This window comes from Trachurus trachurus (assembly GCF_905171665.1).
Source record: "Trachurus trachurus genome assembly, chromosome: 7".
Taxonomy (NCBI): domain Eukaryota; kingdom Metazoa; phylum Chordata; class Actinopteri; order Carangiformes; family Carangidae; genus Trachurus; species Trachurus trachurus.
The window spans coordinates 32,869,609-32,897,416 of NC_139901.1; the positions used below are offsets into that span (position 1 = coordinate 32,869,609).

Genomic DNA, 27,808 nt, shown 5'->3' on the forward strand with positions numbered 1-27,808 from the left:
ATGTCTGTTGTCATGACTACAGTAGTGTCCTATATGTTGTATGTGCTAGTTCAGGGGTTTTCAACTAGTCTCACTCTGGGCTCCACATTTCCCATGGTCATTAAGTCGCGACCCACTTTTATAGAATTCAAACCAAGATTTTTTTTTTTTTTAAAGGGATAGTAGCATTTTTTTAAAGTGGGGTTGTATGACTACAAATAGCCCCTAAGTACTTTAATTGCAGTAGCAGACTCTCTACACTCCTCCCGTTAGCAACGCCAGCCCATAATAGCCCTGCCCAGAGATTTACAACATACAGTGTTGTGAACAGACCCAAAGAAACGGCCTATTTTCGCGGCCTAAAAGAGGTTTTACGTGGGGAAAAAAACCCCAGTTCCATTGTTCGCTATAATATAATTTTTTCCAGCCCTTCAAAGTGCAGGAAAAACACAGTTTTCATTTGGACCTAACCAACTCACGTATCCCTCCGCCCAGGGTTAGCGCCCGCCGATCAGCAGTTGGTTAGGTCCAAATAAAAACTGTGTTTTTCCTGCACTTTGAAGGGCTGGAAAAAATTATATTATAGTGAACAATGGAACTGTGTTTTTTTTTCAGGTAAAACCTCTTTTAGGCCGTGAAAATAGGCCGTTTCTTTGGGTCTGTTCACAACAATGTATGTTGTAAATCTCTGGGCAGGGCTATTATGGGCTGGCGTTGCTAACGGGAGGAGTGTAGAGAGTCTGCTACTGCAATTAAAGTACTTAGGGGCAATTTGTAGATCATACAACCCCACTTTAAAAAAAATGCTACTATCCCTTTAAGCCTTTAAAAACTCATTTTGCTCTTTATTGAGCAAAGTGCATTTCAGAGCACATGAATGAAACTGAGGAGGAACATGACAACTGCATGTACGGAAGTGAATAAAATAATATCAAACTGCACAAAATGGAGACCAACAAAACGATATATTTGACTTCTAATGCATCTCTGCATTCAGAGCATGTTCACAAAAGTGAATAAATATCAAATTGCACAAAATAAAGACCCACAAAACAAAACAAGATTCACTGCATTCAGGCCACATTAATAAGAAACTGATATCTTTGCATTCAGAGCAAATGGAGCAAATAATAAGAAACTGAGGAGGACCATTACAACTGCATGTGTTCACGTGTCTCGTGCCTTTCAAAATAAGTTATTTTTCAAAATAAAAGACATGTACAACATCAGATGTGCATTAAATATTATTTACTTTTTTGACCAGCTGTCCGCGACCCATCCAGAACGGGTCTAGACCCACTTTTGGGTCCCGACCGATGAGCCACTGTGCTAGTTGATGGTTGCTCATCTAAAGGGGCTTTCCACAAATACATCTGAAATCTCCAGTGTTTGTTTTCAGGAACCAGACACCAGACGGGTGGAGTTCACTGCAGTGGTGGAGCAGCGGCCTCGCTCCAGACAATGATTCAGATTGATGAGTGAAATGAAATGACGGTTCAGATCATCAGGGTGAGAGACCTAGTTACAGCTGGTCTGTTTAAACATATAGCCTATTACTATTACTACTGATTTACTGGATTGCTTTGATTCTGATTCACAAGGTCCCGATTCGATTCGATATTGATTCATTTAGAGATATTTCTATTTCAGTTTTAACACCAGTTTGCTTGGTTATGAAAGAGATTTTCGCAAAACTAATGTTGCAAATTGTACAAAGATGGAACTCTCTAACTTGGTATATTATTAAAAATACTAATGTTTACATTAAATTGACTGAAAAGCAGTTAGATAAATGCACATTTATTTAACATGACCCGCTCCAGAAGTTAACAGTGCCCATTTCAATGTGTTTGTTTGCATTAAAACATAAATCTCTGTCCTTTGCTTTATTTGCCTTTAACATCCTTGATTCTGCTCAGTGATAATCTGCTGTTTCCTCTTCCTGTGTGCAGCATGCTTTCACTTTCTCTTTCCAGCTTCTCTCTTTCTTTTTTATTCTTCTGCCTCTACTGTCTAAAAGCTTCAACAACAACAAACTATTAATAAACCAGAAAGAGAAGAGAAACATGCAGAATGAAATGATCCGTTCCATATGTGTGCGTGCTGCTGTAGCATCTGTTTGACTTCTGACCGTGGCTCTTTAAAAATAGACACTGACTGCAGCATCATCACAGAGGGTGGTGCATGAAAGCATCCAGCATCAACTCACTCACTGCCTCACTCCTAGTTTAACAATCAGAGTTTATTGATTATTATCTGTCATTATAAACGACATATAATAGCAGCCAAAGCATGTTATATTTCCTTAGGCCCCTTGCTATATATGTTATGTTATGTTATGTTTATTTATTTGATATGGACATCACAAATACATTGAGACTGTTCCAGTGGACAGAACAGATGCTTTGCTTGGGTGTGTTTAGCACATGTGCTAATTTTCAACACCAGTCCATAGGCGGCAAATCTAAAAATACAGAACGTATCATCAACAGTATGAGATAAAACCAAGTGCATGACACTACATCATGACAGTAGCAGACTAAAAAATACAGAGCACAAGATCAACGAGAGGAGATTGAGCAAACACACTGCAAAAACTCAAAATCTTTCCAAGAATATTTGTCTCATTTCTAGTCAAAACAACCCCTTTCCACTTAAAATAAGACTCATCACCTAAAAATTTACTTGTTTTTAGATCATTTTCACTTGAAATAAGTAGAAAAATCTGCCAGTGAAAGCAAGTTTTTTATGCTTGTAATAAGGAAGAAAAACTTGCTCCACTATCAGATTATTTCAAGTGAAAATCTGCTTGAAAGAAGTAAAAAAAGTGTCTAAAAACAAGCTGCTTTTTAATGTGATGAGTCTTGTTTTAAGTAGAATGAGATTTGTTTTGACTAGAAATAAGACAAATATTCTTGGTAAGATATTAGATTTTTTGCAGTGCAGAAATCGTGATCCTAACAGTAAAAATAGTAACAATGAAAAAGTCCATATTTATACATGTGAGCATTGTTGTTTTGCTTTTAATCTTCTATTAAACAAGTTTGTATCAGCCTCCAGTTTCAGGTGAGTGGGTAAAGTGTTCCAGACCATAGGTTAACCCCTTTTAACCGCTGTCTCATCAGTTTAAATACAGAAACACAAACCTTTTCCTTCTATATCATGGCACCAGTTTACAGTAATGAAACATTCAGCACAAGGTCTCTCTCTGCTGCCTGTGACATATGGAAAATCTGCCGAGTCACTCTGTCGGGTGTCGTGTTCTCTCTTCGCGGGATGCACCGCGGTCACTCTCATGCCACACAGGACCACTCCCACGTCTGTAGCATTCCCATCCCTCCTCTCTCCTCTTGGACAGCAGCTGCTCAGACCCTCCCAGTCTCACAGCTGCTGGGGAGGAGGAGGAGGAGGAGGAGGAGGAGGAGGAGGAGGAGGAGGAGGAGGAGGAGGAGGAGGAGGAGGAGGAGGAGGAGGAGGAGTGGAGAATGTTCTCTGAGCTCCTGGCTGGGGGCCACGGCTGCTTCCTGTCCTTCTCTTTCTCTTTCATCCCCTGCCGTTCGTGGCGAGAACAGCATGCAGTCACTGGAGGCTTCATACAATACACTGCAAAAACTCAAAATCTTTCCAAGAATATTTGTCGTATTTATTGTCAAAATGTCTCATTTCTAGTCAAAACTAATCTCTTTCCACTTAAAATAAGACTCATCACCTAAAAATGAACTCGTTTTTAGATCATTTTCAATTGTTTTAACTGTAAACTACTAAAACAAAGGGAGAAATTCAAAGTTTATAGGTTATCATTGTATTATTTCACTGGTCCGGCCCACCTGAGCGCTGTATGCGGCCCCTGAACTAAAATGAGTTTGACACCTCTGAATTAATACAACTACAACACACATAAAGAAAATTATAATTACTAACTAAAGCTTTAAGAATAGTTTGATATTTTGTATAATTTCTAGTCAAAACTAAACTCTTTCCACTTAAAATAAGACTCATCACCTAAAAATTTACTTGTTTTTAGATCATTTTCACTTGTTTCAAACAAATTTTCACTTGAAATAAGTAGAAAAATCTGCCAGTGAAAGCAGGTTTTTTGTTCTTGTAATAAGAAACTTGCTCCACTATCAGATTTTTCTACTTATTTCAAGTGAAAATCTGCTTGAAAGAAGTAAAAAGTGTCTAAAAACAAGCTACTTTTTATGTGATGAGTCTTATTTTAAGTAGAATTAGATTTGTTTTGACTAATATTCTTGGTAAGATTTTGAGTTTTTGCAGTGTAAATCATTCCTGCTCACTTCCCTGGTGAATTAATGATGAGTAGCTATTCCCACATTTCCCACATCATGGTGCCTGGTGTTTGTTTGGACAAAAAGCTGCTGCACAGTGTTTGTTTCCTGCTGCAGCAGTGAGGGATTTTTCCAGACTCTCAGTAGATTTAGACTCAGTCAGTGGTGCATGCTGATTGTGTGTCAATCCTCTTTCCAAATGGCTCTCATTCCTTGCAGGGTTCAAGATGGCTTAATTAAAGAGCAGAGGGGGGGTTTTAACGCTTATTTTGAGCCAAAACTAGTGCAGAGTATAGACCAGCGTGCATGAATCAAACTGCAGCATCAGGCAGTTTCAGTTCCTCCTCCCCTGCAGGACAGAAGTAGAGGAAGCCTCCGTCCGTCCAGCTGAACAGCAGAGTCTCACAGAGCAAAAGAGCCACGTGATCGACCCACTGAATGACATCATTGCTTTGCAGAGAATCTAGGACAAAGAGGGAGGAGAGAGCTGGAGAGCTGGCATACCGGGCGGACACCACGGAAGGCCTCGGCAACATGAGCTCAGAGGGCAGCAGCATCTTGTGCAGCAGCAGCAGCATCTTGTGCAGCATTCAGCAGCATTCAGCAGCATTCAGCCATGTTGCATCATCCCCCCAGTGCGTCAGGTGCATCGAGCGGCTGCAGAGACAAGTCACACATTTACACATGCACTCAACCACTGAATGGCCCAGTATTGATCTGCAGCCTGCCTGCCACACCTATAGAGCAGATGCATTTAATCTTTACCCATTCCTCTAGGCTACATGCATAATACATGAGCTTTTGTTTTAACTGTGTGAACGTGTCACTAAATAATAAAAGAGATGACCTATTCACAAAAATTCACACTGCAGCAGGATTTATAGAAATAAAAAACACCATTACCATCACATATTTTTAATATTAGGCTATAATTTAGATCTTTTAATAGCCTATTATCAATCTCCAATCAACTTAAGCCGCTGAAACAGATCAAATTCCATCCCATGAGACAAGTGTCAGATTAATTAATGACTCGTTGATATGACAGTGTGATGTAGGCCTACAGTGGAGCAGCATGGACCAGTCTCACCGAGCGGTGCCACTACAACCTTTTTTTTTTTCCTTTTTTTCCCTCCCCTGCTGGTTTTTTCCTCCTCATCCTTCCCTGCTGTATAAATCGTGAAGCGCCGCCCTCTCATTCACCAGTTGTTGCATCGACCCCGTTGGGTACAACACGCGACGCAAACCCCCCCGTTTTTAAAAAGCCTTTTTCTTCACATTTCCTTCGTCCTCCTCTTCCTCAAACGACACAATGGTGAGTTCAAGTTCATCCTTTTATTTTTATTTGAGGGAATTAAGCAGCAGCAGCAGTTCAGCAGCAGCATCTCGGAGGTTTAAGGTTGAATAACCACCTTCAGCCTGTTATTTATTATTAAATACTGGACCGGTTCTGATCCGTTTTCTCTCGCAGTCATTAGCCTGTTTATATATATTATAGTGTTGTGGTTCTGGGGCTGCAGCTGCAGAGTGTTGGCTAGGATTTGCGTGCAGCAGTGAGTCGTTCTGATTGTCATTGTGTAGAGATGAGAACAATGAAGTGAAGGCGGCTCCAGCCTCGGTCTCTGTCTGCACCATTCATCTCTTTATCTGCGTCAAACAGCGACGTTTTTATCTGTGTTTTATTTGCTCATAATGTTCAATTTTTTACGTGTTAATTCGACCATACAAACACCTTACAAACGTCTCTGCCTTGTCTCCAGGCGGGGAGGGGCAGACTGGGTGGGGATGGATGGAGACACTGCAGCTATTATGTCAAATTTATAAAATACAGCATTAAATATATATGTTTATATATATATTTTAAATTTAATCTATCGTTAAATGGAAAAAATCAACAATACATGTAGGCTTATACAAAGCTGCTGCTTTAAACATGACCTGAAATACTATAAATGGTTAATTAAAACATCTTCTAATTGGTTTCATTCAAATTGATGATATTCTGTGTATAGATTTCTATAGATTTCTATGAATCTAAACTGACAGCTGTGATAAAGCAGATGATTGTTCCTCTGCTGTGATTGTAGCCTACATCCTTGAGGCAGTGGAATATTCCAGAAGGTCGTGCACGCGCTCCCCCCTCACGTGCACATGCAAATGAATTTGCATTCGTGCTTATGCTTGCAAAAGAGGAGCTGGTGCAGGACAAAAAGACAAGAGGACACAAAAAAAACAGAAAGAAAGGAGAGGAGGAAAGACGATCGGCGTGCTGCCTCTGCGGGGGCTGTCAGGCATTTCTGTCCCCGGTGGATTGTGGTGCAGGGAGGTTCCTCCTCCTGCTGCACCGCCGGCTCACGGCAGATAGGGGGAGCAGTTGATTTCTCCACCTTCTAGACTACTTCTCTTCATGCTACAGAAACTGCAGGAAATGTACTTTTAACATTTCCATATTTCACACATTCTGTGTCATAAACTGTAAACTGTTTTCTTGTCTGTAACAACATCTATTGCACGCCTGTCCGTCCTGGGTGAGGGATCCCTCCTCTGTTGCTCACCCTGAGGTTTCTCAGATTTTTCCCTGTTAAAAGGGTTTTCCATGGAGTTTTTCCTCAGTGGATGTGAGGGTCTAAGGACAGAGGATGTTGTTACGATGCCATGTAAAGCCCTTTGAGACAAACTGTTTGTAAAAAACGGGCTATACAAATAAAATTGCCTTTCCTTGCCTTGCCTTGCTTGTTAAAGGCTCTGATGTGTTACTAAATAAACTTCTGTTTTCTCTTTCTCTTTCTCTTTCTCTTCCCCTTCCCACAGCGTGAGTGTATCTCTATCCATGTTGGTCAGGCTGGCGTCCAGATCGGCAACGCCTGCTGGGAGCTCTACTGCCTGGAGCATGGGATCCAGCCGGACGGACAGATGCCCAGTGACAAGACTCTGGGAGGAGGAGACGACTCCTTCAACACCTTCTTCAGCGAGACCGGAGCTGGAAAACACGTCCCTAGAGCCGTGTTTGTGGACCTGGAGCCCACTGTCATCGGTGAGTGTCCCCACTGTTCCCTGAGCACTTAAAGACATTTTAAAGAGATACACAAACTTTTTTTTTTCCGTGTCTTGCCTCACTCCCAAGTCCATGACCAGCAGATAGACACCATCCTTTCAACTGTGCGTGCAGTAACCAGGGAGATAGAGCCGTATCGCCCGTAATTAGCTTAGCTCAAACGCTGGAAGTGTATGGGTAGTGTTAGCCTGCCTCCACCTAAAGTCATCAGAGAAACTCTTCAGCAACTCTAAACGGGCCGATCTTCGTCTCAGAGCTGACAAAACCCTCCGGTAAGGCATCTTGAGCGGTCAAATGCCGCTAACGGGACGAGATCGGTCAAAACGGAGGGTTCAAGCAAAGACGCTTTATTTTGGTTCAAGCTAGCTACATCGAGGGTAGGTTAGCTTCCTATTTCAAAGTAAAAGCACAAATTCTATCGTCATGGTTTTCTGTATGTAAAGGGCAACGGGTGTTTTATTTTGTGAAAGTAACACTGGCAGGCTAACACTACCTATACACTTCCAGCGTTTGAGCTAAGCTCGTTATCTCCCTCGTTACTGCACGCACAGTCGAAAGGATGGTGTCTATCTGCTGGTCATGGACTCGGGAGTGAGGCAAGACACGAAAAAAAATGTTGGCGTATCCCTTTAAGGACTTTTAATTGACTTTTCCCCCTCATTTGGTTACATAACATTCAATTAATGATGCTTCTCTGCAGATGAGGTCCGCACCGGGACCTACCGCCAGCTGTTCCACCCTGAGCAGCTGATCACCGGTAAGGAGGATGCTGCCAACAACTACGCCCGTGGACACTACACCATCGGCAAAGAGATCATCGACCTGGTTCTGGACAGGATCCGCAAACTGGTGCGTAACTTCATATGAGCAGAAGTTTGTTACTAATTTTGACCTGATAATACTGTGTCTCCCATATAGGACGAATCTCCTTGTTGTTTACAACTACTTCCGGGTAGAAAACCAGCATGAGAACAATAGTGACGGACGAGAGTTTCGCTATCTAATTTTTCATGTTACTATATCGCCATTTAGACTAATCTGATGTTTGTAAAGTCTATAAAACCAATGATTGGACAAACATTACTATTTCTGTGTGCACATTTTTGTAATTAGTCATGGTTATCATAGATTAGCTGGGCTAACGGTTAGCTACCTGTTTAACTTTAATAACTCAGTGACTCAATAAACGGTCCATGAAAAAATATTTTCTCCAGCGGATATCTGAGTTCCAACATGACTGAGCTAACTGGAGTAGTTTCATGTCGTGTCCCACAACGGGAGGGTTTTAACAGCTGACGTCCTGCTGTTAGCTTAGCTACCGCCGTTAGCTTAGCTACCGTTAGCTGTCCCTGTCAGCTGCAGCCACTGATGCTTTCTAGACACCGTGATTCCCCCAAACTGAATAAATACAACTCATAGCAACACAAAACACACACACAGAAATAGTAATGTTTCTTCAAACATTTCAGATTTGTCTAAACGGTGATAGGGCGTGAAAAACATGATACATAGCTAAACTCTCGTTCGTTACTATTGATCTCATTCAAATTACGTGCTGGTTTTCTACCCGGAAGTAGAATGTAAACAACAAGGCGATTCGGTCTAATGAACCGGCGTGTCTCTCTCCATCTCTGTCGTCAGGCCGACCAGTGCACCGGTCTTCAGGGCTTCCTGGTCTTCCACAGCTTCGGAGGAGGCACCGGCTCCGGCTTCACCTCCCTGCTGATGGAGCGTCTGTCCGTCGACTACGGCAAGAAGTCCAAGCTGGAGTTCTCCATCTACCCGGCGCCTCAGGTGTCCACCGCCGTGGTGGAGCCCTACAACTCCATCCTGACCACACACACCACGCTGGAGCACTCGGACTGCGCCTTCATGGTCGACAACGAGGCCATCTACGACATCTGCCGTAGGAACCTCGACATCGAGCGTCCCACCTACACCAACCTCAACAGGCTCATCAGCCAGATCGTGTCCTCCATCACCGCTTCCCTCCGCTTCGATGGTGCCCTCAACGTCGATCTGACCGAGTTCCAGACCAACTTGGTGCCATATCCCCGCATCCACTTCCCCCTCGCCACCTACGCCCCCGTCATCTCGGCGGAGAAGGCGTACCACGAGCAGCTGTCTGTATCTGAGATCACCAACGCCTGCTTCGAGCCGGCCAACCAGATGGTCAAGTGCGACCCTCGCCACGGTAAATACATGGCCTGCTGCCTGCTGTTCCGTGGCGACGTGGTGCCCAAAGACGTCAACGCCGCCATCGCCACCATCAAGACCAAGCGCAGCATCCAGTTCGTGGACTGGTGCCCCACCGGCTTCAAGGTGGGCATCAACTACCAGCCCCCCACCGTGGTTCCCGGAGGAGACTTGGCCAAGGTGCAGAGGGCCGTGTGCATGCTGAGCAACACCACCGCCATCGCCGAGGCCTGGGCGCGCCTCGACCACAAGTTTGACCTGATGTACGCCAAGCGTGCCTTCGTTCACTGGTACGTGGGTGAGGGTATGGAGGAGGGAGAGTTCTCCGAGGCCAGAGAGGACATGGCCGCTCTGGAGAAGGATTACGAAGAGGTCGGAGTCGACTCCATCGAGGGTGAGGGAGAGGAGGAAGGAGAGGAATATTAAAGAGGGACATCAAGGCATTAGTTGAACAGGAAATGATTGATATCGATGTGTTCTTGAATGCATTCCAAACAGAAATGTTTGTCTATCAATTCAACCAGTTTGGCTCTTCAGACTAGAACTCCTGAAAATGTTTCGCTCTGTTCTCAATAAATTCCTGTGACATGTGAAGTTCTCTTGTTGTTGTTGTTGATTCAACCTCAATATAATATACATTAACAGGCATGAGCGTCCTACTTAAATGTGAAATATACAGAATCAAGTGACGACACCAATCATTGAACTTCCTTATATTGCTAGACATTCACTCCCAGATAACAGTTTGTAGTCAGTATAGCCCAGTAGGTTTCTACAACACAAATCAATGCTTTACATTGACTATGACTATCAGGAACCTTCAATATGTGGAAAAATTGCACATAAAGGTCTGGACTGAACCCTGAAGCTCCACAGAGCTTTTATTTATTGTGTCCCTAGCTCACTGGAAAGGGAGGAGTCTGTTATCTCTGTGAAACGAGGATGAGTCAGACATCAGTGAGATTATTTTAGACGGGATCAGGAAGTCTCATCAGGAAGCTCAGATCGCCATCAGTGCAGCTGCTTCACACTGTTAGTCTACGATGAATCAGAGAAACTACACAAATGTTTTGAGCAAAGTTTATTGGAAAAACATTCAAACTCGGTTTTGTCCAAAATGAAATCAGACACCTGAACAGCCAAACTCCTTCAAGTTGGTCCACAAGATCAGAACAAGTCTAAGATAATATCTCCAATTATTTAATGTTTGATTTAAACCACAAGTTTCTCATTTTTAGAAAATGTGTAAAAAAAGAAGTATAAAAACACATGTCAGGTGCCTAAACCTGCAGATCGCTGCGGATGCTGCTTGGTTGTACGTTTGGTTGTGAGGCTGGAGGTGTTCACACCGGCCTGTCCTGCAGCAGGGGGCAGTTGTCCACGGCTCCTCGTCGGTTCAGCAGGTTCCAGAAGATCGAGGATCCGGAGCAGCTCTGAGCTCGGCTGTGGTGCTGGTCTCCAGACACAACCAGCTCGTCCTTCAGAGGCCGGTAGGACTTGAAACGCCTGAGGAGTGAAGCACAGAACTCAGGCAAGGTTGATTATAGCGACCATAATCATACACTGCAAACTTGGAAATCTTTCCAAGAATATTTGTCTTATTTCTTGTCAAAATGTCTCATTTCTACTCAATACGAACTTCTTTCCACTTAAAATAAGACTCGTCACCTGAAAATGATCTTGTTTTTAGACAATTTTCGCTTATTTCAAACTAATTTTCACTTGAAATAAGTAGAAAAATCTGCCAGTGAAAGCAAGTTTTTTGTGCTTGTAATAAGAAAGAAAAACTTGCTCCACTGTCAGATTGTTCTACTTATTTCAAGTGAAAATCTGCTTGAAAGAAGTAAAAAATGTCTAAAAAGAAGCTACTTTTAATGTGATTAGTCTTATTTTAAGTAGAATTAGATTGTTTCGACTAGAAATAAGACAAATGTTCTTGGTAAGAGTCTGAGTTTTTGCAGTGTACTGTATATAGACCGAATCTCCTTGTTGTTTACAACTACTTCCGGGTAGAAAACCAGCACGTAATTTGAATGAGAACAGTAGTAACAGTTTAGCTAGGCTATCACGGTTTTCATGCCCTATCACCGTTTAGACAAATCTGAAATGATTGAAGAAACATTACTATTTCTGTGTGTGTATTTTGTGTTGCTATGTGTGGTATTTATTCAGTTTGGGGGAATCACAGTGTCTAGAAAGCATCAGTGGCTCAGCTGACAGGGACAGCTAACGGTAGCTAAGCTAACGGCGGTAGCTAAGCTAACATCAGGACATCAGCTGTTAAAACCCTCCCGTTGTGGGACACGACATGAAACTACTCCAGTTAGCTCAGTCATGTTGTAACTCCGATATCCGCTGGAGAAAATATTTTTTCATGGACCGTTTATTGAGTCACTGAGTTATTAAAGTTAAACAGCTAGCTAGCTAACCGTTAGCCCGGCTAATCTCTGATAACCATGACTAATTACAAAAATGTGCACACAGAAATAGTAATGTTTGTCCAATCATTGGTTTTATAAACTTTACAAACATCAGATTAGTCTAAACAGTCATATATTGACATGAAAATGAGATATAGTGAAACTCTCGTCTGTCACTTTTGTTCTCATGCTGGTTTTCTACCCGGAAGTAGTTGTAAACAACAAGGAGATTCGTTCTATATGATCACAACCACGGGAGCGTACCTATGTTCCCCGGGTTCTTTGTTCCCCTATAGGGGAACATAGGACCCTCTTTTTGAAAATGGGTCACCCTGTTTTTACCAAAAAGGGTCCTATGTTCCCCGGTTGCAGTACATACTGGGTCCTATGTTCCCCGCTGTTGCTGGTCGATGGATTCTTTCTACTTATCTGGACTCTATCTATCTGGCCTGTCTAGCCTCTACCTGGTCTTTTTACTAAACTTAACCAACTCTTTCTTCATTGCCTAAACCCAACCAATGGGACAATTAGCCTACACTTCTCACTCAAAGTCACAACTCAACTTCTCACTCAAAAATAGGCAAAAATCTGCAAAGTCACAACTCCACTTCCAGGTATGGGTACAAAAATTGCATGTTCCCCGGGTCCTTTTGGGGAAAAGTGGGGAACATAGGACCCAGGGAACATAGGGATGATCCCACAACCACAAGGCAGGTGACTTACTTGTAGGAATACGCCACTATTCCCGCTGCCAGAACCAGAACCACGACACCCAGTACCATGGCGATGGTGCCGGAGGAGGAGGAGACACTGGGACCTGAAACAGACACAACAACACCATCAGTGTGATCGGTGTGTCGGATGAAGCGGACGTACGTTGCGTCGTCAAACCGGTTGTAGTTCTGTTGACGAACCTTGGAGGTTGAGTTTGGCGCTGGTCACGGCCAGACTGACGTCGTTGGCCATGGACACGTTGATGCAGTAGACACCGGAGTCGTTGAAGAAGTGACGCAGCACCAGCTGACACTCCTTCGACGGCTCCACCATGTTGCAGGATGTGTGAATGGGTCTCAAGCACTCAGCGTCCAGAATCACACTGCACACCTCTTTGGGTTGGCTGGAGACAGGTGGAGACAGAATGAGACAGATGGAGACAGTAGAAGACAAGTGGAGACAGTTAAAGACAGATGAAGATGGATGACAGGTTGAGACAGTAGAAGACAGTAGGAGACAGAATGAGACAGGTGGAGACGAATGAATATAGTAAGAGACAGATGAAGACAGATGGAGACAGTTAAAGACAGATGAAGATGGATGAAGACAGGTTGAGACAGTAGGAGACAGATGGAGACAGTAGGAGACAGATGGAGACAGTAGAAGACAGATGGAGACAGTAGAAGACAGATGGAGACAGATGGAGACAGTAGAAGACAGATGGAGACAGATGGAGACAGATGAAGACAGATGGAGACAGATGGAGATAGTAGAAGACAGATGGAGACAGATGAAGACAGATGGAGACAGATGGAGACAGTAGAAGACAGTAGGAGACAGATGGAGACAGTAGAAGACAGATGGAGACAGTAGAAGACAGTAGAAGACAGATGAAGACAGATGAAGACAGATGGAGACAGATGGAGATAGTAGAAGACAGTAGAAGACAGATGGAGACAGTAGAAGACAGATGGAGACAGTAGAAGACAGTAGAAGACAGATGAAGACAGATGGAGACAGTAGGAGACAGTAGAAGACAGTAGGAGACAGATAAAGACACATGGAGACAGGTGGAGACAGATGGAGACAGTAGAAGACAGATGGAGACAGTATGAGACAGATGGAGACAGATGGAGACAGTATGAGACAGATGGAGACAGTAGAAGACAGATGGAGACAGTAGAAGACAGTAGAAGACAGATGAAGACAGATGAAGACAGATGGAGACAGATGGAGATAGTAGAAGACAGTAGAAGACAGATGGAGACAGATGGAGACAGATGAAGACAGATTGAGACAGATGGAGATAGATGAAGACAGATTGAGACAGATGGAGATAGTAGAAGACAGTAGGAGACAGTAGAAGACAGATGGAGACAGATGAAGACAGTAGAAGACAGATGGAGACAGTAGAAGACAGATGAAGACAGTAGGAGACAGTAGAAGACAGTAGAAGACAGTAGGAGACAGATGAAGACAGTAGAAGACAGATGGAGACAGTAGAAGACAGATGGAGACAGTAGGAGACAGATGGAGACAGTAGGAGACAGATGGAGACAGTAGAAGACAGATTGAGACAGTAGAAGACAGATGGAGACAGTAGAAGACAGATTGAGACAGTAGAAGACAGATGGAGACACATGAAGACAGATGGAGACAGTAAAAGACAGATGAAGACAGTAGAAGACAATAGGAGACAGATAAAGACACATGGAGACAGGTGGAGACAGATGGAGACAGTAAAAGACAGTAGAAGACAGATGGAGACACATGAAGACAGATGGAGACAGTAAAAGACAATAGGAGACAGATAAAGACACATGGAGACAGGTGAAGACAGATGGAGACAGTAGAAGACAGATAAAGACAATATGAAAACAGATGGGGACAGTAAAAGACAGATGAAGACAGTAGAAGACAATAGGAGACAGATAAAGACACATGGAGACAGATGGAGACAGATGGAGACAGATGAAGACAGATGGAGACAGATGAAGACAGATGGAGACAGATGAAGACAGATGGAGACAGATGGAGACAGATGAAGACAGATGGAGACAGATGGAGACAGATGGAGACAGATGGAGACAGATGAAGACAGATCAAGACAGATGAAGACAGATGGAGACAGATGGAGACAGATGAAGACAGATGGAGACAGATGGAGACAGATGGAGACAGATGGAGACAGATGAAGACAGATGAAGACAGATGGAGACAGATGGAGACAGATGGAGACGAGTGGAGACAGATGGAGACTCATGGAGACGGGTGGAGACAGATGGAGACAGTAGGAGACAGTAGGAGACAGATGGAGACAGTAGGAGATAGATGGAGACAGTAGAAGACAGATGGAGACAGTAGAAGACAGATGGAGACAGTAGAAGACAGATGGAGACAGATGGAGACAGATGGAGACAGTAGAAGACAGATGGAGACAGTAGGAGATAGATGGAGACAGTAGAAGACAGATGGAGACAGTAGAAGACAGTAGAAGACAGTAGAAGACAGATGGAGACAGATGGAGACAGTAGAAGACAGTAGAAGACAGATGAAGACAGATGGAGACAGTAGAAGACAGTAGAAGACAGATGGAGACAGTAGGAGACAGATGGAGACAGTAGAAGACAGTAGAAGACAGATGGAGACAGTAGAAGACAGATGAAGACACATGAAGACAGATGGAGACAGTAGAAGACAGATGAAGACACATGAAGACAGATGGAGACAGTAGGAGACAGCAGAAGACAGTAGGAGACAGATAAAGACACATGGAGACAGGTGGAGACAGATGGAGACAGTAGAAGACAGATGGAGACAGATGGAGACAGTATGAGACAGATGGAGACAGTAGGAGACAATAGGAGACAGATGAAGACAGTAGAAGACAGATGGAGACAGATGGAGACAGTATGAGACAGATGGAGACAGTAAAATACAGATGGAGACAGTAGAAGACAGTAGAAGACAGATGAAGACAGATGGAGACAGATGGAGACAGTAGAAGACAGATGGAGACACATGAAGACAGATGGAGACAGTAGGAGACAGATGAAGACAGATGGAGACAGTAGAAGACAGATGAAGACAGATGGAGACAGATGGAGACAGTAGAAGACAGTAGAAGACAGATGGAGACAGTAGAAGACAGATGGAGACAGTAGAAGACAGATGGAGACAGATGGAGACAGTAGAAGACAGATGGAGACAGTAGAAGACAGTAGAAGACAGATGGAGACAGTAGAAGACAGATGGAGACAGTAGAAGACAGATGGAGACAGATGGAGACAGTAGAAGACAGTAGAAGACAGATGGAGACAGTAGAAGACAGATGGAGACAGATGGAGACAGTAGAAGACAGATGGAGACAGTAGAAGACTGATGGAGACAGTAGAAGACAGATGGAGACAGTAGAAGACAGATGGAGACAGTAGAAGACAGATGGAGACAGTAGAAGACAGTAGAAGACAGATGGAGACAGTAGAAGACAGTAGAAGACAGATGGAGACAGATGGAGACAGTAGAAGACAGATGGAGACAGTAGAAGACAGATGAAGACAGTAGAAGACAGATGGAGACAGTAGAAGACAGTAGAAGACAGATGGAGACAGATGGAGACAGTAGAAGACAGGTGGAGACAGTAGAAGACAGATGGAGACAGATGGAGACAGATGAAGACAGTAGAAGACAGATGGAGACAGATGGAGACACATGAAGACAGATGGAGACAGTAGAAGACAGATGGAGACAGTAGAAGACAGATGGAGACAGATGGAGACACATGAAGACAGATGGAGACAGTAAAAGACAGATAAAGACAGTAGAAGACAATAGGAGACAGATAAAGACAGATGGAGACAGATGGAGACGGGTGGAGACAGTAGGAGACAGATGGAGACAGATGGAGACAGATGAAGACAGATGAAGACAGTAGAAGACAGATGGAGACAGATGGAGACAGTAGAAGACAGATTGAGACAGTAGAAGACAGATGGAGACAGATGGAGACACATGAAGACAGATGGAGACAGTAAAAGACAGATGAAGACAGTAGAAGACAATAGGAGACAGATAAAGACAGATGGAGACAGATGGAGACGGGTGGAGACGGGTGGAGACAGATGGAGACAGTAGGAGACAGTAGAAGACAGGTGGAGACAGTAGGAGACAGATGGAGACAGTAGAAGACAGATGGAGACAGTAGAAGACAGGTGGAGACAGTAGAAGACAGTAGGAGACAGATGGAGACAGTAGGAGACAGATGGAGACAGATGGAGATGGGTGGAGACAGATGGAGACAGATGGAGATAGTAGAAGACAGATGGAGACAGATGGAGACAGTAAAATACAGATGGAGACAGATGGAGACAGTAGGAGACAGTAGGAGACAGATGGAGACAGTAGAAGACAGTAGGAGACAGATGGAGACAGTAGAAGACAGTAGGAGACAGATGGAGACAGTAGAAGACAGGTGGAGACAGTAGAAGACAGATGGAGACAGTAGAAGACAGGTGGAGACAGTAGAAGACAGATGGAGACAGTAAAATACAGATGGAGACAGATGGAGACAGTAGGAGACAGATGAAGACACATGGAGACAGGTGGAGACAGATGGAGACAGATGAAGACAATAGGAAACAGATGGAGACGGGTGGAGACAGAAGACAGATGGACACTCACCTTCCCTGGCAGGTGACTGTGATGTCCACGACGTTCTTGTCCATGTGCGGCGTGTCCCCCACAGCGTTGTCCATCTGGACGATCTTCACCGTCTCAATGCCCTCTGGAGACAAAGACACATGTCCACAGCGGAGGACGAGGACGAGGACGTCACGTCACTGACAGTCGCTTCACGTCTCTAAACAGACGAAGACAAAGTGAAGAAGGAAACTAAAACTCACCGAAGACCTCGATGCCGGTGCAGAAGGAGCCGTAGCGATAGATCACACAGTCGTCATCATGCGGTTTGTTGTTGTCGGCTTCTCTCTTAGCAACGACCACGGAGACCTGACCGGTCAGAGTCACCGTCCGCTTCACACCTGAGGACACACGACCACAGCTGAATGTCTCGTGTCCCTCCTGTCTCTGACACAGCGCCCCCTGCTGGACCGTTGTCTCTCACTCTACATCAACACGTCAACACCAACTCCAACACCAACCAGTGGTGTAGTCTGTGTGATACTCATGTATAGGCTACTCAGTATACCCACTGAAAATGCATTAATATTTCAGTAGCCTATCTAGAGTTTTTCTTAAACTTTTTTACATCAACAAATTAGACCACAGACCCCCGTTGGACAAAATTTTGAAGCAAATACCAGAAATACACAAATATTTGTTCTGAGACTGAAGAACATTACTTTTTTAGTCATTGTAAGTTCATTTTGGGTAGCCTCGTAAACCAGCCGCTCCTGGAAATGCATTTCATTTCATTTCTGAGGGAGAGTCTGGCCTCACTCCCCCTGTAAGCCTTTGGGGTGGGCGGGAGCTGGGCGGGAGTAGTAGCGTTGACAGACAACCCCATTCAGCCAATCAGCAAGTTGGTGTAGTGACGGGGCTTTGCACCAGTCGGTCCCTGATTGGCCAACGTGCTGTGTCAAACACAGCGGCGACGCTGATTGGCTCGGCCTTCTGAGGGTTCAAACGCTTACAGCGGGGATGAGGCCAGATAAGACTCTCCCTCAGAAATGAAATGAATTGAATTTCCGGGAGCGGCTGGTTTACGAGGCTACATTTTGGGGCCAATGGCACACATTTTTTTGAAATATTGTAGAGCAATTTCTGGGAAAAAAGTGGTACAATTTCTCCTAAAATGTTAAAACATTTCTAGAAAATAGTGGTTAACAATTTTCAGGGGAGGAAAAAAAAAGTTAATTTTTTTCGAGAAAAATATTTTTTCTAGAAATTGTGGTAAGTTTTCTATATTTTCTCAAAAAAAAAAAGATTTCAGAAAAAGTTGGGGAACCCCTTGAACTAACAGTACTGTAAAAGTGAACAACACTCCTGAACTCCAGGGGGAGCCAGAGAGCAATGAAACTCTTCCTCCTTTGGGCCTGTAATGATGATTTCTGGTTGCTACTTTTATTTATTTATGGTTATTATGTGGATGTATGTATAAAAAGAATGAAATGAGACCCCGTACCTGCAGCTGGTGCGGCCTGGTTGACGGGCGACGGCGTGCGGGTCACCGTGGGCGTCTCCTGGGCAGGCGGCGTGGTGGCGGCCGTGGACGCCTCGTCCTCAGTGTTGTCCTCCTCGGTGTCGGACGGCACCATGTTGACGGTCAGACCGGACGACTTGGTGGAGACGAGCTGAGGCAGAGCCGAGGCCAGAGCCGCCGGAGCTCTGACTGCTCACACAGACACACACAGACACAGACACACAGCTTCAGTCAGGAGCATCAGTAACAGCATTACACTGCAAAAACTCAAAATCTTTCCAAGAATATTTGTCTTATTTCTTGTCAAAATGTCTTATTTCTTGTCAAATTGTCTCATTTCTAGTCAAAACTAATCTCTTTCCACTTAAAATAAGACTCATCACCTAAAAATTAACTTGTTTTTAGATAATTTCACTTCTTTCAAACATATTTTCACTTGAAATAAGTAGAAAAATCTGCCAGTGAAAGCAAGTTTTTGTGCTTGTTATAAGGAAGAAAAACTTGCTCCACTATCAGATTTTTCTACTTATTTCAAGTAAAAAAAAATGCTTGAAATAAGTTAAAAGTGTCTAAAAACAAGCTACGTATAATGAGATTTGTTTTGACTAGAAATTACGACATATGTTCTTGGTAAGATATTGTGTTTTTGCAGTGTAGCCTATATGTTTTTGGTGTGTGATGCACAGACAAACATGTGAATATAAAGTAACATGTTGCAGGTATTTGTTATAGTGACGGTGCTTCACCCAGCAGAGTTTACCATCATATAAACCCTCTGGTCCTCACCTGTGGTGCCCTGGTCGGTCAGATCAGATTTTTCTACTTATTGAAAATCTGCTTAAAAGAAGTAAAAAGTGTCTAAAAACAAGCTACTTTTTAATGCGAGTCTTATTTTAACTAGAATGAGATTTGTTTTGACTAGAAATTACATTTTTGACTAGAAATAAAGCAAATATTCTCGATAAGATTTTGAGTTTTTGCAGTGTATGTTTTGGGTGTGTGATGCCCAGACAAACATGTGAATATAAAGTAACATGTTGCAGGTATTTGTTCTGTAGCAGAGTGATATAAACCCTCTGGTCCTTCCTTACCTGTGGTGCCCTGGTCGGTGTGCGGCCCCCGGGTGGGGGGGTCTACGGGCGGGTCGCAGCGCTTGTCGGGGATGACGGCCTGGATGACGACCTGCGGCCGGAAGGAGCCCGAGCTGACGTAGGTGTGCGTGACCGTCAGCTCGCGGGAGATCAGCGCTCCGCTCGCGTCCCCAAAGTCCCAGTTGAAGGTGATGTCGGCGTTGCTCAGGTACTCGCTGGGGTCGTGCAGCGCGATGGTGAAGGCGATCGCCCGGTTCTGGATGAAGCGCATGTCGCCCGCTACGACGTCGTTGACCTGGTCCAGAGAGACGGCGAAGGGGATCTGATCTGAGGAGGAAACAAAGACAACATCAGGTCCATCAATGAATAAATAAATAAATAAATAAATAAAGAGTTGGAGCTTTGTGGTTTGACCTTCTAAACCAGTGGTTCTCAAAGTGTGGTCCAGGGACCTCCAGGGGTCCTTGAGAGGATTCAAGGGGGTCCCCAACTTTTTCTTGAAATTTTGCCTTTTTTTTCTAGAATGTTTAAACTTTTTTTTTTTTTTAGAAATTTTTACCACTTTTTTTATTTTTTTTTATTTTACCACTTTTTGTAGCCTGACGAGCCAGACTATATCACTAAAATGTCTAGTCTGGAAACGAGCGGTAGACCTCGGCTCAATCCAGGGGGCGGGATGAAGGCTGTCTTTCAAACTGCCTCTGCACCAATAGGGTAGCGCTACGACCAATCAGAGCAAAGAGCAGGATGACGTTAGCCTGACAAGCCAATTAAAATGTATGTCATCATGGCGTTAAGCCGCCCAACGACTCTCTAAACAGATACAGCGCTGTGATACGTGAACACAATCGGTGTTCGAGACTCAAAAAGTTCCTATGGCTCGTTTCTAGACCCACCTACGGAGCAAAGAGATTTGCTGCCGCTAGGGTGCAGCTAGATTTCTAGGCTACACTTTTTGTAGAATTTTTTAAAAACTTTTTTTGACAAATTTTACCATTTTTTGGAGCAATCTTCTAGAATTCTTTTTGACAAATCTTCTAGAATTCTTTTTGACAAATTTTACCATTTTTTTCTAGAATTTTTAAACGTTTTTTGGGGGGGGAGAAATTTTTACCACTTTTTTATTTTTTATTTTTCTTTCTTTATTTATTTTATTTTATTTGACCACTTTTTGTAGATTTTTTCTAGAATTGTTTTTGAGAAATTTTACCACTTTTTTCCAGAACATTTTTGACTTTATTTTATTTATTTATTCATTTATTTAAATCTTACCACTTTTTCCGGTACAGGGATGTTCAACTATGGAACACACTTTCCCACTTGGCAAAAATATGTTAATCTGTAAAAGGTTCTTTTTGTATGACATACTGTAATATCTCATTGTAGGTGGAGGCATCTAATAAGCTCTTTGAGTTTCCGCCTCTTCCAGCAGTAAATTATGAAATTGTTCCATTTACTTGTGTATTTTAACTGTGCAAAATAAATCTAAAATCTAAAAATCTAAATATGTCAAACCAACCAGTGATGGAGAACTGGGTGTTGGCGTATCCCAGGGGGATGAACTTCTCTTTGCTGCGGTAGTGGTAGATGACGATGTCCATGGTGTAGGAGCCCAGTGGGATGTCGTCTGTGCCGATGGTCAGAGTGGAGGACGCGTCGTCGGCCACCTGCCAGTACTGACCTGAGGGACCAAGAGACTCACTGTTACCACACATCATCACACAGAAATCAATGTTTAAAAAGCAAAATAAAATTAAAAAAAACATCTTGGAAATATCATATCTACAAGAAACCATGTGAACACACACGCATGCACCGGCAACAAACTGTCACACATCTACATTCAGGAACATCACATTCACTGAACAATTTACAAATTAACTTTATTGCCATTTGCTGTTTCACACATCACTGTTGCTGCCTGATGCAGTTTTGCACCATGAACCTATGAAATGGTCTTATCGTTGTCTTTATGATGTTCTGCATTAGTTTTATGTGAATATGAATGGATGTGTGTTTTGTTGCACTGCAAAAACTCAAAATCTTACTAAGAATATTTGTCTTATTTCTGGTCAAAATGTCATTTCTAGTCAAAACAAATCTCATTCTACTTAAAATAAGACTCATTAAATTAAAAAGTTGCTTGTTTTTAGACACTTTTTACTTCTTTCAAGCATATTTTCACTTGAAATAAGTAGAAAAATCTGATAGTGGAGCAGGTTTTTCTTTCTTATTACAAGGACAAAAACCTTGCTTTCACTTTCTACTTTCTACTTTTCTACTTCAAGTGAAAATTTGTTTGAAACAAATGAAAATGTTCTAAAAACAAGTACATTTTTAGGTGATGAGTCTCATTTTAAGTAGAAAGAGATTAGTTTTGACTAGAAATGAGACATTTTGACAAGAAATAAGACAAATATTCTTGGAAAGATTTTGAGTTTTTGCAGTGTAAAAGCTAATATGCATCTCAGGAGTCGCATCTCCAATTTCATTGAACTGGTACAATGACAATAAAGACTTCACTTCTATTCTATTCTATTCTATTCTATTCTATTCTATTCTATTCTATTTACCAGATATCAGACAGGGTAAGGTAGCCTATTTCCATCTGATCATGGCCTAGATAAGATCCTCTTATGAGAATAACAATGCCTCATGTATGTTTCTGCTTTAGGATGGTGATTTAGCTGCACTGTAAAATTTGATGTAGGTTGTCACTTTGTTTTGTTTTGCCTTTTTTTCTAACCACTGTACACTGGAGAGTCTTTTGTAGGCTATGTTTTTCTGATTTATGATGGTGATTCATGTGTAGCCTATTGTAAAGATTTAATGTAAGTTTTTAGTTGACTTGTCTTATTCATGTAGCCTACACTGCAAAAACTCAAACTCTTTCCAAGAACATTGGTCTTATTTCTAGTCGCAACAAACCTCATTATACTTAAAATAAGACTCATCACATTTTAAAAAGTAGCTTGTTTTTAGACACTTTTTACTTCTTTCAAGCATATTTTCACTTGAAATAAGTAGAAAAATCTGATAGTGGATCAAGTTTTTCTTTCTTATTACAAGCACAGAAAACTTGCTTTCACTGGCAGATTTTTCTACTTATTTCAAGTGAAAATTTGTTTGAAACAATTGAAAATTATCTAAAAACAAGTTAATTAAGTTAAAAAAAAAAGAGGTTAGTATTGAGTAGAAATTAGACATTTTGACAAGAAATAAGACAAATATTCTTTTGAGTTTTTGCAGTGTAAATGTATGTTTTAAATGTACCTAGTGTTTTTAATGAGGATCCCCTACAAATAAACAAATACATTTCATTAAATCAAATAACAAATCAGGCTAAACTACAACGCTCTCTCTGTTGATGGGTCGATGGGGATCTGAACCCTCACATGAGCTCATATGACAGAGCTCATGTTTAATCCAGACGGCTGCATGGCGACATGTCAGCTCTTGGTATGTGTGCGGTGACAAACTCAGTGACCCTCAGACAGAAAGAGAGAAAGAAAGAAAGAAAGAAACTCACCCCAGGTCTTCCACACGAACACGTAGCTCGGCTTCTTGTCCTTCTTGATGAGCGTCCCGTCAGGAAACACCGGGTCCCAGTCGGCGCTCGGTGCTGGATAAACCGGCTCAGACGCACGGTACTTTGTTCCTATGGCAGCAATGACATATAACTTATAACATATAACTTTATTTTTATTTCGAAACACAGTCACAATAAAAAAAAAAAGATCCAGCATAGTAAAGTGAAATAAAAAAAAAGAAAAATAATAATACCATACTGTATGATAAACGTGAATATTCTCTATAACAGATTTAAAAGCGGACACAGTTTGCCTGCCTGAGATCTGCTGGCAGGGATTTCATTATATCATACAGTTCTCAACCCAAGTATCTTACCAAGAATATTTGTCTAATTTCTAGTCAAAATGTCATTTCTAGTCAAAACACGTCTCATTCTACTTAAAATAAGACTCATCACATTAAAAAGTAGCTTGTTTTTAGACACTTTTTACTTCTTTCAAGCAGATTTTCACTTGAAATAAGTAGAAAAATCTGACAGTGGAGCAAGTTTTTCTTTCTTATTACAAGAACATAAAAACGTGTTTTCACTGGCAGATTTTTCTACTTATTTCAAGTGAAAATTAGTTTGAAACAAGTGAAAATGATCTAAAAACAAGTTAATTTTTAGGTGATGAGTCTTATTTTAAGAGATTAGTTTTGACTAGAAATGAGACATTTTGACAAGAAATAAGTCAAATATTCTTGGAAAGATTTTGAGTTTTTGCAGTGTGTTATATATAAATACTTAACTCTAAACTACACCTGTAGACCTCATGGTGGCGCTACAGTAAAGATCAACAGGGTTCATCATTCAGTCCAACACTGAGGGAATGTGACTGTGTGTGTGTGTTGTGTTACCGTTGACGACGCAGTCTTCAGCCCAGACCACGTCTCCGTCCTCCGTGACTCTCTGGTTGTGAGGAAACTGCAGGTCGATGGTGAAGGTCACTTTGGCCCCGGTCAGAGTCGGAGAGTCGTTACCGACGTTAAAGGTTACTCTGCCTCCTGCAGACACACATACACACACACACACACACACACACACACACAATGTTTACACTCACATCTATCTATCTATCTATCTATCTATCTATCTATCTATCTATCTATCTATCTATCTATCTATCTATCTATCTATCTATCTATCTATCTATCATCTATCTATCTATCTATCTATCTATCTATCTATCTATCTATCTATCTATCTATCTCTACCATAGTGGTCATGGGGCCCTGAGCAGGTGCTTAGTTTGCTTTTATCTCGGGCCGACTCTGCTCCTCTTTAAAGGGATAGTTCAACATTTTGTCAAATTGGCCCATTGCCATAATCCCTATAGTCTTAGCAGTAGGTTCGTTACCTTTAATTGTCGGTGCAAGCTATTTTTAGAACGGCGGAGCAGAGCCGTGAGCTGCTCAGAGCTACGCTACGGAGGCTCATCATGGGATTTCTTGGTTTCCCTCATCAAACTCATCAAATACACAATCCAACAACTCCACAACGCTCTGGTGGACAAGTTGTGAGCTGCACATTCACCACGCTATGAGATAATAACACAACGTTACCACACAGAGTTGTTTTAGAGGGAAATTCATGCAAAACCGCTGATGCACGTTGCCTTCAGGGACAGTTTTTCATCAACAGTCTCTGTATTTCCCTCTAAATCAACTCTGTGTGGTAACGTTGTGTTATTATCTCATAGCGTGGTGAATGTGCAGCTCACAACTTGTCCACCAGAGCGTTGTGGAGTTGTTGGATTGTGTATTTGATGAGTTTGATGAGGGAAACCAAGAAATCCCATAATGAGCCTCCGTAGCGTAGCTCTGAGCAGCTCACGGCTCTGCTCTGCCGTTCTAAAAATAGCTTGCACCGACAATTAAAGGTAACGAACCTACTGCTATGACTATAGGGATTATGGCAATGGACCAATTTGCCAAAATGTTGAACTATCCCTTTATGTAATGTTTTAAAAAGGAAGTAGATAAAGGAGGAAAGTCAGAGATTGAATCAAACAAACATCGTTTTACTGCAACAGCGGCACCTTTCCAGGAGTCTTTGTATCGGGCGTCTCCGTCTTTCCACACCGGGAACATCTTGTTGTTCCATGATGGATACCGAGTGAAGCGGTTTTTGGACTCTGCAACATTGAGAAGACAGAGATCAGATTAGAAACACAGCTCAGAACATTTATTCACAGTTTATGGAGCCAGCCTGTTACTAACTTCAGGGTAAATTTAACTCATTAAAAACTCACTATAATTTTATATCCAATTAACTCTAAGTCCAAATGTTCCTGAAATCAGTGCACAACTCTCGTCAATGTGCAGAACTGTGGAATAATGAAAAACAAAGATAAATCTGAAATGGCGATTTTCTAAATAATTACCAATTTGTTTTGTTTTTTCAGCTATTTGTCAGTTCTAATTGTTTTTACGTAAGTTTCCCAAACTCTATTGTTGTTGGACTTTATTTTTATTTCATGTCACAGTAACGTTGACCCTCCGTGGTGTGTTCAAGGCCACCGGTGCCGCCAGCGCCCAGATGAAGAGTTTTATGCCCAAATATTAATCTGAAGTCGCTCCAATCCTCCTCATGTGACGCTCAGCTGAGTGTGTGTGTGTGTGTGTGTGTGTGTGTGTGTGTGTGTGTATTTTATCACAGATTAACACTGTCACAGGGTTGAATTTGGATTAAACATCAACAGTCTGAACCAGTTGGCAGACAACAGGTTCATTAAACCAGATTTTGGAGGTTATTATTGATCCTGACTGGATTGTTTCAGTGTTGGTCACTTTCCTTGTTAAACTTCAACATGTTTAAACGCTCAGTTATAAATGTATTTGTAGAATTTAAAGTTGTTTCATCATGTGCTCCAGCTCCACATAAAATTAAAGGTAGGTAAAGGTAAAGATGTAAATGTAGCTTCACCTTCAAAATAAAAAGGATTAAGATTTAGAAATCTGCTCGTTGCTTCACAAAGCTCAGACTCTGTGTCGTTACTCACATGCTTGGCTGAGTAACGAGGTCATGAGGAGAAAAACAACTTACAATACTTTCATAAAACAGATTTAACAATGCACCTGGATTGTGACATGGATTTAAAGACTTAAAATATAATTTGAGACAAAACAAAAGTATTAAAGACGTCTGACTGAAGCTGTTAAATATCTGATAATCGATGATACAGACTCCTTTTCATTCTATTTTATACTTCGCAACAGTAAAAATTGTAAATATTATTTCCATGTCAGTCAGTTCTATGGCTGTATTTCATTCCTGACTTAAATCTCACACACAAACCGGTACGATCTAATACAGTAAAACATGAAGCTCTGCTGTGAATTAAACAAAGATAAACTATAAAATATCTCAAATTAACTAATTAATTAAGCTCCTTATACATGAATGCATCAGTAATAATCATCCAAAAGTGTGATATATTACATTAAAACACTAATCTAATCCTGATTTAACACATTTTTATGGTCATACTGCAGTATTATCACTTAGCATATTAATAAGCCTACTTATATTATACATAATGTTGATGTGGTTGATTTCTCTTGATGGAGATGCTTTCACTGAAGAATTTTGTGATCAATATTTTAAACACATTTCACTGGAGGATTTCCATCTGAGTGTTTCCCGTCGTCTTTTTATGACCTATGAATGTGTTAAAAGTGTAAAACGTCACATGTTGTGTGTCTGTACTCACTCGCCACAGTGTGTGAAGCCGCCACCAGCAGCACCAACAACACACTCCACGTCCACATCATCATCATCGTCGTCCTCGTCATCGTCGCCCCGTCCTCCTCTCGGTGGAAAATCCCTTTAGTGAGCAGCAGGAAGCAGCAGGAGAGTGGCTTTATAAAGTCTCTGCTGCTGGGGGGGGGGGGGGGGGGGGGGGCTCTGCTGCAGCTGCCCCTCCCTCACTGAGACTGAGACTTAGGAGGCTCCGGCCCTGACGATGATGGTGGTTTGTGTATTTACAGTATAAGAGCCGTCGTCTTGGAGATTAACTCTGCACGTACAGTAGAGAAAGACTCGTAATCAGCTGAGAAATGCAGAAAGTAGAAAGTCCACATGTAACAGAGACCGTCACGGGACACAGAAAACTACTATATACATACAGTATATGTATATATTTGCAGTATATATTTCTAATGAACAACCTACTTATTTCAAAGCTTCTTTCACAGCCTTCACATGCACAATCAATCTTTACAATCTCTTTGCATCTTTGTGCAATTTTTTCAAGTAAACTCAACACTGCAAAAACTCAAAATCTTTCCAAGAATATTTGTCTTATTTCTTGTCAAAATGTCTCATTTCTAGT

General features: G+C 42.1%; 2 protein-coding genes across 2 annotated transcripts; one reads left to right on the forward strand and one right to left on the reverse strand.

Annotated features, from left to right (window-relative positions):
* Nucleotides 1-5,479: 5,479 nt before the first annotated feature.
* On the forward strand, nucleotides 5,480-9,945 carry LOC310988659 (tubulin alpha chain; the record flags this gene model as incomplete). Its single annotated transcript, XM_083975341.1, has 4 exons — nucleotides 5,480-5,583; nucleotides 7,080-7,302; nucleotides 8,024-8,172; nucleotides 8,965-9,945. The coding sequence occupies exons 1-4, from the start codon at nucleotides 5,581-5,583 to the stop codon at nucleotides 9,943-9,945; spliced, it is 1,356 nt and encodes a 451-aa protein (XP_083831467.1). The 5' UTR covers nucleotides 5,480-5,580.
* Nucleotides 9,946-10,862: 917 nt separating this feature from the next.
* On the reverse strand, nucleotides 10,863-27,248 carry pmelb (premelanosome protein b; the record flags this gene model as incomplete). The annotated part of the gene is made up of 12 exons (XM_083975319.1): nucleotides 10,863-11,025; nucleotides 12,663-12,756; nucleotides 12,854-13,056; nucleotides 17,334-17,436; nucleotides 17,555-17,692; nucleotides 18,796-19,002; nucleotides 19,905-20,231; nucleotides 21,424-21,585; nucleotides 23,434-23,562; nucleotides 24,333-24,479; nucleotides 25,514-25,609; nucleotides 27,188-27,248. The coding sequence occupies 12 exons, from the start codon at nucleotides 27,246-27,248 to the stop codon at nucleotides 10,863-10,865; spliced, it is 1,830 nt and encodes a 609-aa protein (XP_083831445.1).
* Between the last annotated feature and the right edge of the window lie 560 nt (nucleotides 27,249-27,808).